We start from the raw sequence: 11893 nt of genomic DNA on the forward strand, positions 1-11893 counted from the left end.
GAGAGTGATGCTGATATGCTACAAACATGACGCTGCAGTTTCAGGCGTAAAAGACAAGGCTCCTCGAGAGTAGAGACGACGGGGTTTCGTGAGGTAAACTGAGGCGGTGTCAGACGACGTTAAAGCGTTGGGCAATTTTTGGCAGATACGCGGTTGCGGTGCAGTGAACCTGACCCTCGTCTTTAAATCATTTGGTCGCAGACCGAGGTAGGTCAGAATAATCGTTCTTTAATTTTCTCAATGCAATCTGCAATATACTGACTGAGTCTAAACCTGACAAATTTTGAACGGACGCTTCAAGTGTTAGGGGCGCTCACCGAAGAGCCTCGTATTTTGTTCGTATTTGCTGGTACATAACCATTTCTGCATGACATGCATACTTATACGAACGCTTGAAGCATCAGTTAGCTGTAAGAAATGTGGTAACGTGGCATAACCTGTATGGCAGGGTGTGTATGTCTTAAATCAGACCATGGCAAGTTGGGGACATGTTTGCTACCAATGTGAGGGCTTAGAGAGCTGATTTTTCAAGTACTTATGATAAAAAGTTGATTTCCATCAAGAATGCTTCACAAATCATGTTGCAATGATATACAGGTTTTGTACAAATTGACCCTGTATGTGTTTGGCATATAGGAGCACAAGTTTTCAGGTACTAATGATGCACGGGCATTTGGCACAGTGAATGGCTTTGTTGCAGAGTAGTATCAGACCTAAGTTACTGAAAGTATCACAAGATCTGAAAATTTTACTTTATTTAGCTGTGGCAGAGTAAATTATTATCAAAGGTTTATTGTAATCTTTGCATTTCAGCAAATGGAAATATAACCTATCATCTTGAATGTTGCCTCAAAAGTCAATCATGGAGACCTTGGTTCTGCTGTTTCAAAAATTAATTCCAGTCCAACAGATAGTTATACAATTTGCTTTTACATCATGCTGCATGTTATATTTTGTTATATTTTGGATGCACAATACCTTTGAAACAGTGCATCATTTTAAGATTGGGGTTTGTGTACCTACAATTTTCAAGTGTTTTTCTTGGAAGCTACATCATGGTGTGCTGTTACCAGTTTCATGTAATGCTGTTGGCATCCCTGATGATCCTGTTTAAAAAGTATGTCATGTTGACAGACTATTGTGGCTGTACATGGTATTTTGAGATGCATGTTTATATTCTGAGTCATATGATTTGGACAGTAGGGAGATTTGAGTTGTTTTAAATTGGGCTTATGTTTTAATGCCTCTCAAAGGGCTGAAAAATTAAACATCATTGTGTTGCAACATTTGGGATATATTAAAATCATGTTGAACATAGTATTGTGCAGCCTGAAAGGTTGGATCTATGAAGCTTGCTAAACTGCACAACAGCCAAACCAGCAGTCAGAGTTTGGACTAGGTACTGACCACTAGAGAGAGAGAGAGTTTGGAGAGTTTGGACTAGGTATTGATGTATAATTGATTCATGTCTTCTCATTGTATTGGTGATCTGATCATTTTTACCTGGACCAGTCTGCATTGATGTGTGTTGGGTTTATTTGAATGTTGCTGGGTAATTATAGCAATTTTGTGTTTCAGTGAAGTGTGAATATGTCTGCTAAGGCACTTAAATACCTCCTGGAACAACAGACTGCAAACAAGGAGCTCTCAGAAACCTGGACCAAGCTGGAGGAGCTCTACAATAAAAAGTATAGTTTCTGTCATCTCATGTCTGATGAATGTATCCTGATTGTTTTTTGTGGGTGGCTCTTTGTTCAGGGAACCTGCTAAGCTCAGCTTGTTGCATCCACCCTAAAACCACCAACTGTTGATGACCAATATGGTGATATTTGGCTGGAGGCAGTATTGGTGTGTGGATTATTGATTAATATCTAAAAAGTATGTTGCAAGCAGTTTCGATCATGGGCACTGCTGTAACATGAGAGACTGGTGATCACTTTTTGCCATTGCTTGCAGGCTGTGGCATCAGACAACACTTCTCCTGCTGGAGGTCATCAAACACCCCAGTCTTCAGAAAAATGATGAGCTGCTCAAATTGTACCACAATTTTGTATCTGACTTTGAAAACAAGTAAGTATGCTTTGTTTCTTGAGGGAAAAATATATTTGCAGCCCTGATTGTGGTGAAATGATGGCCATGTTACTGGGTTTGGACAAGGATAGCATTTGAGACATTGAAGGGATAACTCATGGTTTTGTCAATAATCTGTGGGTAGCTCATAACTTACCTAATTTATGATGCCTATGTGTGTTAAGTTAAATGTGATGTGTGTAATATGGCAAACATCAATCATTTTCCACGAACCATGGACAGCTTGTGCTGACAGGCATGCATGGTGTGATAAACCCCATCCCCGCAGTTCATTGTATCCCCCTCTCGCCCTGTGCAAACGTGCCCTGACGCAGTCCTCACCCTGTGTAATGGTGCCCTGGCACCACCCTTGCACCATGTTAACGTGCCCTGGCGCCTGCCTTTGTCCTGTGTAACCTTGTCCTGGCGCCGCCCTCACCCCATGTAACCATGCCCTGGCGCCACCCTCGCCACATGTAGCCGCGCCCTGGCGCCGCCCTCGCCTCGTATAACCGTGCCCTGTCCCGCCCTCGCCTCGTATAAGCGTGCCTGGCGCCGCCCTCGCCTCGTATAACCGTGCCCTGTCGCCGCCCTCGCCTCGCATAACCGTGCCCGTGCCCTGACGCCGCCCGCGTTAGGATGAACCACATCTCGCTGGTGGAGATCTGCGGCGCCGCAGTCAAGCAGCTTGAGGACTCGGCCGCCGCTATAGCCTTCATCGAGAAGATCGAAGTCAAGGTCAAGGCCACTCCGGAGGCCGTCGTGCTGTGCAAGGTCGTCCTGGGCAACATCCGATTGTACAGCGGCAAAGACACGGCCGCGACCAAGGTCAGACGGGGGCTGCGCGGCGCGTCACGTTTGACGAGGAGTGGCGCGCCCGTTACCACTCTGGTGGGCGACGTTTGGTGGTGGACACTGGTTGGGATCCGATCATATGCATGGCTGATGTGTAGCTGCGTGACGGTCCGTATGGTGGGTAGTCATTCTGCACTTTTTTACTTGAATTGGAATGTCACGAAGATAAGGAATAGGAAGATGCATTATGTATGAGTTTGAACGTTAACGTGACGGTATTCTTAGTTAAAGCCTGCTGATGTTGTGCATTCGCGATGGATGGTATTTTTATTGTCTTACGTCGTTTCATATAGAAGCTCAATAAAACATTTATGAGGTGCCGAGTTATCAATGAGATGTCGACTCATCTCGCCGCGTCGCACTTGCTGTTGTCGCACTTGGACGCGTCGCACTTGGACGCTTGGATGCTATGATGCTGTATGGTCTGGAAAACGACGCACCCTTGAGCCGCATCACATCATGGTCGTCGGCTGACGCTGCCGCCGCCTGCAGAAACTGATCGAGGACGTGGAGCCGATGGTGGACGACCTGCCGCGTGTTAGCTTCATCCACGGCCGCTTCTACCTGTTGGCCAGCGGCTACTACAAACAGGCTGGCATGCACGCGCAGTACTTCCGCACGGCACTCCGGTGAGGCGGCGGCGCGCTGCCGTGTCCGAGAACGCGATGCGGTGACGGGGGGGGGGGGGGGGGGCTGGGTCAGTGTACAACAGCATACTCAGTGCCACTTCGTCGTCAACATGTCCATTTGGATGAACTTTTTGGTGATAGTGATGTACAATCCTGCTCTCCTCAATATTCTAGAACGAAGCCAGTGCCTTTCTTTCCAGGCTTTGTGTGCAGCATTATATTTGACTTAGAAAGAACAAGGATGTCACAGTTTTTGTGTGAGATGTAAAAAATCGTATCTCGACCACTTAAATGGTGTTCCACGTTTGTATGAGGTTTTGAACTGGCATAGCCATGGTGAAAATAATTCGGTGCAGTTCACAGCCTTGCCCTTCTTAAGCTCTTAAGCCCTAAAGCCCTCAGGTTTCTAAGCTGCACGCCCGCAAACATATGCAGACTATTTCGTGCAGATCATAACAAGGCCACCCAGGCATCCGTGACGTCATAAGAACGTCATTAAAATTGTTCCTTTCCGTGAGCCATGCAGCGATTAAGGCCAAGTAAAACTTATTGTAGAGTCGTTCACATAGATAAAACAGTAGTAATCACCAGTGAGAATGCTATTCCACCACAATGGTTCTATCGGGCTTAACTAGCAATGACGTAAATCATCCTAAACAAGAAAAAACATTCTTGGTAACTCAACCTTACCATCTTTATCATAGAAATGCCAACGCTTCGGCAATCAGTTCAAAGCAATGTTACAGATTTATTAATTTTTGCACGCACGTGCATTTCCAATCACAAATAATAAAAAAGTAACTACTGTGGACATCACATATCAATGTCGGGACTACAGCACTGCAGGCAAGGATATGTCGACAACACGTCATTGACATCATCAATAGCCCTTGGTACGTTTCGGTAAGAGACTGATGACAGTATATGACAGTTTTTGCAGCATATCGTGTTTTGGTATTAATAATCTGTCATAAAAGCTGGCGATCGCTACGTTGCGTAACAGTCCAGCAAAACTTTGTCAAACGTTGTGAAACAGTCCTGCAAAACTTTTCGTACGACTAGTACTACGACAGAAAAACCCACAAACAAGCCATTCACTAATCCGCCACCCAACGCAGCGCCCGCAACGAGAATGGCCGGTTGGCGTCAGCTCTAGTGTGTTTCGAGGTATTCTTTAGGTGCGGCTGCCAGATGCTACCAAGTATTGCTGTCGTCACAAAAACCATGTCATGACGCCATCAAGCAATGACGTAATGGGGTGCATTTTAACAAACTTGGAAATTTTGCTACTTAGGGTTGTTTTTGAAGGTTGAAAGCTTACCAAGAGTTACAAGTAAGCTTTTCCCATCATATCTGATGCTTTTCTCAAAATCTTCAAATGTGGAACGTTCCCTGTAAGATTTGGCCGTCGACTTTTTATAAAAATTCACGTATTTTCGTGTCTGGTTGGTCCTGTGCTCTGTAGATGATTTTGAGCTCTGAAAGGGGCTTATGGTTTATACCTCTCTCGATTTCAACCTGAGCGTGTTTTGCCAGAAAAATAGTCACCGAAAGGGGTATTCCCTGTTTTGTTTTTAGCGTCTCACATGTGAGACACCTGACACCTGGGAGACGCTTAAAACATAACAGGGAATACCCCTTTCGGTGGCCATTTTCTTTTGACAAAACACGCTCAGGCTGAAATCGAGGGAAGTGTGGATCGTAAACCCCTTCTTAAACTCAGTCATGTACAAAGCACAGGACCACCCAGACAGGAAATAAGTGAATCTATTCTTATAAAAAGTCGGGAACCAAATTTTAACATACGGGGCTCATCATAGCCGATTATGCGAACGTGGTGTGTGCCTTTATGTGTGATGGGTGCTAGCTTAAAGTCGTTTACAGGTGTAAGTGATGCCTGACGCGTGATGCGCGATGCCTGTTTAGTTGAAATCGCATGTATAATTGAGGCGCGATGTGTGATGCCTGTTTTCTTCAACTCACTTGCATGTTTGAGTGAAGCGTGACGCGTGATACATATTTGTTTCAATTCGTTTGCACGTACACGTGTGCCCGCGTATTTTTATTCTTAAATAGACACTGTATCGTGGTAACGGCTGGCAGTCGCTCTTTGTTTAATCCCCTGAATGTTGGTGTCGTGTAAAAAAATGTGGCTTGCTGTTCCAAAAACAAACCTGAAAAATCGAGTAGGATCATCGGCAGGCAGTTTTGAATTCACTTCTGCTATTGTTTCGATAAAGGCATGTAGCCGAAATACCAGCCCAACTACATCTCCATTCTCCTGGTTTTTCTCCGAGGAATAAGGCTATTACTACTGTCTGATCTATGTGAATAATGTTCCTCGTTTATGCTTAAACAACTTACGTCGAGTCGTTCATATCCAGCGTTTGTGAGCATGATTTCCAGATATAACAGCCGTCAGCTAGATGTCAGTCAAACTTGAGCAAGGTACGATGGCGTAATTTAACAATGACGCATTGAGTAGCATTGTGACTAACTAAACGGATAATCCGTTGTTTAGAGCCGTCATTTCGGCTTCAAAGTATATCAGTTGTTGAAAGTGAACTTTTTCATCATATCTGATGCTGACTTTGATATCTTGAGATGTGAAACATTTCCTCTAAGAGCCGTCCACGTCACATTCGTCAAACTAGGTGGGCCAGCCACTGCTGTCACCTGAAGTCATGCGCAGTTCTGAAAGAGGAAACAACGAAGATCGATTTTCAACGCAGGAAATCGATTGTGACATCCTTTGGAACACTTAGTGTCAGTCTGTTAAACACGCAGATTTCGGCATTGTCGAATCGCTCGCACTGTCGCCTTCACACCGGTGCACCGGATTCTGACCCTGACCCTGCGCCTCTCATCGTCACAGGTTCCTGGGCTGCACCGAGCCGGAGGAGCTGAAGGAGGCTGAGAAGCAGGAGTACGCATTCTACCTGGCGCTGGCCGCCCTGCTCGGAGAGGGCATCTACAACTTCGGCGAACTGGTGCGGCCGCTGGGCACAGCGAACTTGCAGAGCGCAGGGCTGCTCTGTCGTGCGGTAGCGGGCAAGGCGCTTGCCGTCCATTGTTCGGGGCTGACTGATCGTTCGCGCGCCGTGGTCCTCAGTGCTGTCGAAATCCTTTGAAAACTAGCGGTGTCGGAGCCTTCTCTGGAGTGTTCGTCTTGAAATAGTGTTCGCGACGCTCGCAAGGACTCAGAGCTTGTGTTCAGGATTGCACGGAGTCGGTTTGGGGCGAGCTCAAAGTGTCATTGCTGTTGACCAGCCTCGGATGCCACTGGTGGTGAACTGATGCACGGCATGCCGGCCTGGCCGTGCTGTGCTGAGCCCGATCGGTGATGGGCGTCTTGCCACCCGCTACACCGCCATGCCGAAGGGATCCTGCGCCCGGTACGGGTGCGCTAGTAGTGTGCTGTTTTCGGCTGCTACTGCACCCCATCACTTTTTGCCAACTTATGGATTCACGTTGGTGTTGAGAACGCATCACAGTGCTCTTTGCGAGTGTTTCCCATCTCATCTCCCAGTGGAGCATCACTCTGGTATTCCCCACCGGTCCCAACCTGTCCCGAGCCAGTCCACTCCGTTACTTCCCACAGATCCCACCCGGTACGCCACTGACTGACCCGGCGCTCGCGTCCTCGTCACCTCGCGTTGTGTCTCCGCCAGCTGGCGCACCCGGTGCTGGAGTCGCTGCGCACCACGCCGCACGCCTGGCTGGTGGACCTGCTGCTGGCCTTCAACTCTGGCGACCTCAGCACGTTCGAGCGGCTGCGCCCCCAGTGGGAGCAGCAGGCCGACCTCAAGGCCAAGCAGCTCGAGCTCCGCCAGAAGATCTCCCTGCTGGCCCTAATGGAGGTGGGCGCGGCATCTTCCGTTGGTCAGGACATCTCCCTGCTGGCTCTCACGGAGACGGGCCGTGAATCTCCGGGCAATCTCTGTTCGCTGTGACGGAAGTGCACCGGGGCACCCGAGCTGGAAGACGAGTCTGTGGGATGGGAGTGATGTGTAAATCGAGCGTGGTTCCATTGGATTCGCGCCAAGTTTGCTCCCTTAAATCATCTGACGCCTGTGCATTGCGCCCTTTGGTTTACTGTTCTTTTTGTGCCGTGCTTTTTAAGTGCAAAAATGTGATTCTGGCGTATTCAATTAAATGCGCTGCCTTTTTTGCTGCATTAAGCTGATGAAATTCGACTTTAACCTGGAAGATTTTGACGAAAGAGTCGAAAGGAACACCAGCGTAATCAGTGTTCAGACCTGCGTGTAGCAGAACACCATTGTATTCCACCTTAGCCAGTAAGCCATTTTGGACTCGGGCTGATGGGATGGCTGATATTAAGGCATTCATTATTCAAATCCCCTCAGCCGCTCAGCCAGCCAGCCTCGTGTTGTCTGCTCAGTTGTTTTGTCGTTCGTTTCCCGTCATTTGGTCGCACCCAGTTGTGTGTGCCTCAACGGTACTTTTTGTATGGAGGATGAGTGTCTCTGCGCATGCGTCATGTGCACTTGCGTATACAGTGCGACTGAAAAGCCAGGTCGTTAAATATTCTCCCCTCACGATTGTTTCTCACGCTCATCAGCCAATCTAGCTCCCCGCTCGGGCGCCAGGCCACGCTTACGCCACGTTCTGACAGCGTGATCATGAAGGGTCCTCACACTGCCATGGTGGCGGGTCATTCTCGCGACTCCGTCCCCGTGGCGACCCTGTGATCGTCCCACGCCCGCCTGCCGCTGTCAGGGCCGGGACAGCGTCGGCCGGGCAGAGTATCTCCCCGCACGTCGCGCGCTGCTCTGTCGCAATCGTGACTCTCGCAGTCGCCACGACAACCATCGTACCAAGGCCGCGCCGCTGTGTTACTATGGTGACCGTCAGATCACTCCCGCCCTGATATCACGGCGGTGACTTGACGGTGGCGGCCGGCCGTCCAGTCGCGTCTCATTGTCACGGTGGCGGTCGGCCGGCCGGTCGCGTCTCATTGTCACGGTGGCGGCCAGTCTTCCGGTCGCGTCTCATTGTCACGGTGACGGCCGGCTGTCCGGTCGCGTCTCATTGTCACGGTGGCGGCCGGCCTTCCGGTCGCGTCTCATTGTCACGGTGGCGGCCAGTCTTCCGTCGCGTCTCATTGTCACGGTGACGGCCGGCTGTCCGGTCGCGTCTCATTGTCACGGTGGCGGCCGGCCTTCCGGTCGCGTCTCATTGTCACGGTGGCGGCCAGTCTTCCGGTCGCGTCTCATTGTCACGGTGACGGCCGGCTGTCCGGTCGCGTCTCATTGTCACGGTGGCGGCCGGCCTTCCGGTCGCGTCTCATTCACGGTGGCGGCCAGTCTTCCGGTCGCGTCTCATTGTCACGGTGGCGGCCGGCCTTCCGGTCGCGTCTCATTGTCACGGTGACGGCCGGCCTTCCGGTCGCGTCTCATTGTCACGGTGGCGGCCGGCCTTCCGGTCGCGTCTCATTGTCACGGTGACGGCCGGCTGTCCGGTCGCGTCTCATTGTCACGGTGGCGGCCGGCCTTCCGGTCGCGTCTCATTGTCACGGTGGCGGCCGGCCTTCCGGTCGCGTCTCATTGTCACGGTGGCGGCCGGCCTTCCGGTCGCGTCTCATTGTCACGGTGGCGGCCAGGCTTCCGGTCGCGTCTCATTGTCACGGTGCGGCCGGCTGTCCGGTCGCGTCTCATTGTCACGGTGGCGGCCGGCCTTCCGGTCGCGTCTCATTGTCACGGTGGCGGCCGTCTTCCGGTCGCGTCTCATTGTCACGGTGGCGGCCGGCCTTCCGGTCGCGTCTCATTGTCACGGTGGCGGCCGGCCTTCCGGTCGCGTCTCATTGTCACGGTGGCGGCCGGCTGTCCGGTCGCGTCTCATTGTCACGGTGGCGGCCGGCTGTCCGGTCGCGTCTCATTGTCACGGTGGCGGCCGGCCTTCCGGTCGCGTCTCATTGTCACGGTGGCGGCCGGCCTTCCGGTCGCGTCTCATTGTCACGGTGGCGGCCGGCCTTCCGGTCGCGTCTCATTGTCACGGTGGCGGCCGGCCTTCCGGTCGCGTCTCATTGTCACGGTGGCGGCCGGCCTTCCGGTTCGTCTCATTGTCACGGTGGCGCCGGCTGTCCGGTCGCGTCTCATTGTCACGGTGGCGGCCGGCCTTCCGGTCGCGTCTCATTGTCACGGTGGCGGGCCGGCCTTCCGGTCGCGTCTCATTGTCACGTGGCGGCCGGCCTTCCGGTCGCGTCTCATTGTCACGGTGGCGGCCGGCTGTCCGGTCGCGTCTCATTGTCACGGTGGCGGCCGGCTGTCCGGTCGCGTCTCATTGTCACGGTGGCGGCCGGCCTTCCGGTCGCGTCTCATTGTCACGGTGACGGCCGGCTGTCCGGTCGCGTCTCATTGTCACGGTGGCGGCCGGCTGTCCGGTCGCGTCTCATTGTCACGGTGGCGGCCGGCCTTCCGGTCGCCGTCTCATTGTCACTGTGACGGCCGCTGTCCGGGTCGCGTCTCATTGTCACGGGTGACGGCCGCTGTCCAGTCGCGTCTCATTGTCCACGGTGGCGGCCGGCCTTCCGGTCGCGTTCTCATTGTCACGGTGACGGCCGGCTTGTCCGGTCGCGTCTCATTGTCACGGTGCGGCCGGCCTTCCGGTCGCGTCTCACTGTCACGGTGACGGCCGGCCTTCCGGTCGCGTCTCACTGTCACGGTGACGGCCGGCTGTCCGGTCGCGTCTCATTGTCACGGTGGCGGCCGGCCGTCCGGTCGCGTCTCATTGTCACGGTGGCGGCCGGCCGTCCGGTCGCGAGCTCTGCCCATCGCGCCCTCGACCGTCACCGGCACGCCGTCGTCCGCCGCCAGATGACGTTCAAGCGCCCGGCGCTGTCGCGCTGCGTCACGTTTGCCGAGGTTGCGGCCGAGACGCGCCTGCCCGAGGACGAGGTGGAGCTTCTGGTGATGAAGGCGCTGGCCCAGAAGCTGGTGCGCGGGCACATCGACCAGGTCGACCGCACCGTCAACCTGGTCTGGGTGCAGCCGCGCGTGCTCGACAAGAACCAGGTGAGCCGGGGGCGATGACGCTGGTGGCGCTGCGGGGGCTGCGGGGGCAGGGTGGGTGGTGCGGGCGGTCCGCGGGTGGGTTAGCCTGCGGCACACCCGACGAGACGCAGGAGTTGGCAGGGGTGCCGGGCTGGCGTCGCCGGCGTTCTAGGGCGGCCTGGCGCAGCTGCGCCGTGACTACCTGAGACGACCAAGAGGGGTAGACTTGTCCACATATTGCTGGTAAGGAAAACTCCAGACCCCACACTTGCAGTATGAAGTCAGGGAGTCACCTGCGCTCTCTCCTGGCAGCCAATTCAAGACTCACCCGGTGGTCGGCACCGGCGTCGCCACTCTGTGACGTCAGAGTCGGAGCGTCACGGGCGTCAGTCGGTCACGTGATCCCGGGCGGCGAGCGGGCCCGGGATCACGTGACGCCGCTGGCGTGTGGTGCCGTGAGCCACGCCGCTGCGTCAGCGGCCGGCACGGCAGCCGGGCGCCGCGTGACCCGGCCGCACCGGCTCCACTGAGCGACAGACCCCGCCCCAGGATGGCAGCGCACGTGCCGGTCGGCTGACGTGCGCACGCCAGTCACGGCTGCGCTCCCTCTCTGACGTCACCGCGTGGCGACCCCGCTACCGGTACCGCCCGCCCGGCGGAGCATAATCGGGTCGTCTGAAGGGAACAAAGGCCAGCCTTTTTATTTTCATGCTACGGTGTTTGCTTCGGGATTTCGCTCGCCAGCAGCGGTAGGAGGCATCGGATCACGCGTTCTCTTCCCTGCGTTTGGATGCGCTACCTGTTTTTATGCCGCTGGCCGCGGCGGGGCTCACAGACATGTGCCGTCACGCGGCGGGCATCGACGACCCAACTGCTGAATGCAAGCCTTACTACCAGCACTCGTTGCTTGTGAACCGCCCTGGCGCCAGCGGCATCACAAATACTGCGCAAGCATGCCCTGCGCCAGCGCCCACCGCTGACGTCACACCTGCCTGTTCCAGCTATCGTCGATGATCCAGCGACTGGACGTCTGGTGTCGCGATGTGCAGAGCATGGAGATGCTGCTGGAGAACAAGGCGCACGACATCCTCACCTACTGATGATGTCATCGCCGACGTCACGCCGTCCGTCCGCGGCGCGGCGGGCGCGTGTATTCAATCTGTACCGTGTTCCCTTGCGTTTCATAAAACACAACGTGGCGGCCAATGCGTGCACTGTGAGCTGGTGTGACGACGCAGCTGGATGGGCGCCAGACGAGCATGTGCCACCGTGCCCCGGAACCAGTTCACCGCCATACCGTGCCACGGCAGGAGACTGGTTCAGAGC

General features: G+C 53.9%; 1 protein-coding gene across 2 annotated transcripts; it reads left to right on the forward strand.

Annotated features, from left to right (window-relative positions):
• Positions 1-32: 32 nt before the first annotated feature.
• On the forward strand, positions 33-11773 carry Rpn9 (regulatory particle non-ATPase 9). 2 transcript variants are annotated; one of them, XM_037231214.1, is made up of 9 exons: positions 33-93; positions 1579-1688; positions 1957-2070; positions 2709-2898; positions 3418-3554; positions 6430-6544; positions 7226-7414; positions 10391-10588; positions 11569-11773. In XM_037231214.1, the coding sequence occupies exons 2-9, from the start codon at positions 1591-1593 to the stop codon at positions 11665-11667; spliced, it is 1140 nt and encodes a 379-aa protein (XP_037087109.1). In that variant the 5' UTR covers positions 33-93; positions 1579-1590; the 3' UTR covers positions 11668-11773. The 2 variants fall into 2 exon arrangements, with proteins under 2 accessions (XP_037087109.1, XP_037087108.1); XM_037231213.1 differs by having other exon boundaries at positions 71-207.
• Positions 11774-11893: the final 120 nt, after the last annotated feature.

This window comes from Pollicipes pollicipes, unplaced genomic scaffold (genome assembly GCF_011947565.3).
Source record: "Pollicipes pollicipes isolate AB1234 unplaced genomic scaffold, Ppol_2.1 Scaffold_6686;HRSCAF=7923_pilon_pilon_pilon, whole genome shotgun sequence".
NCBI classification, from domain to species: Eukaryota; Metazoa; Arthropoda; class Thecostraca; order Pollicipedomorpha; family Pollicipedidae; genus Pollicipes; species Pollicipes pollicipes.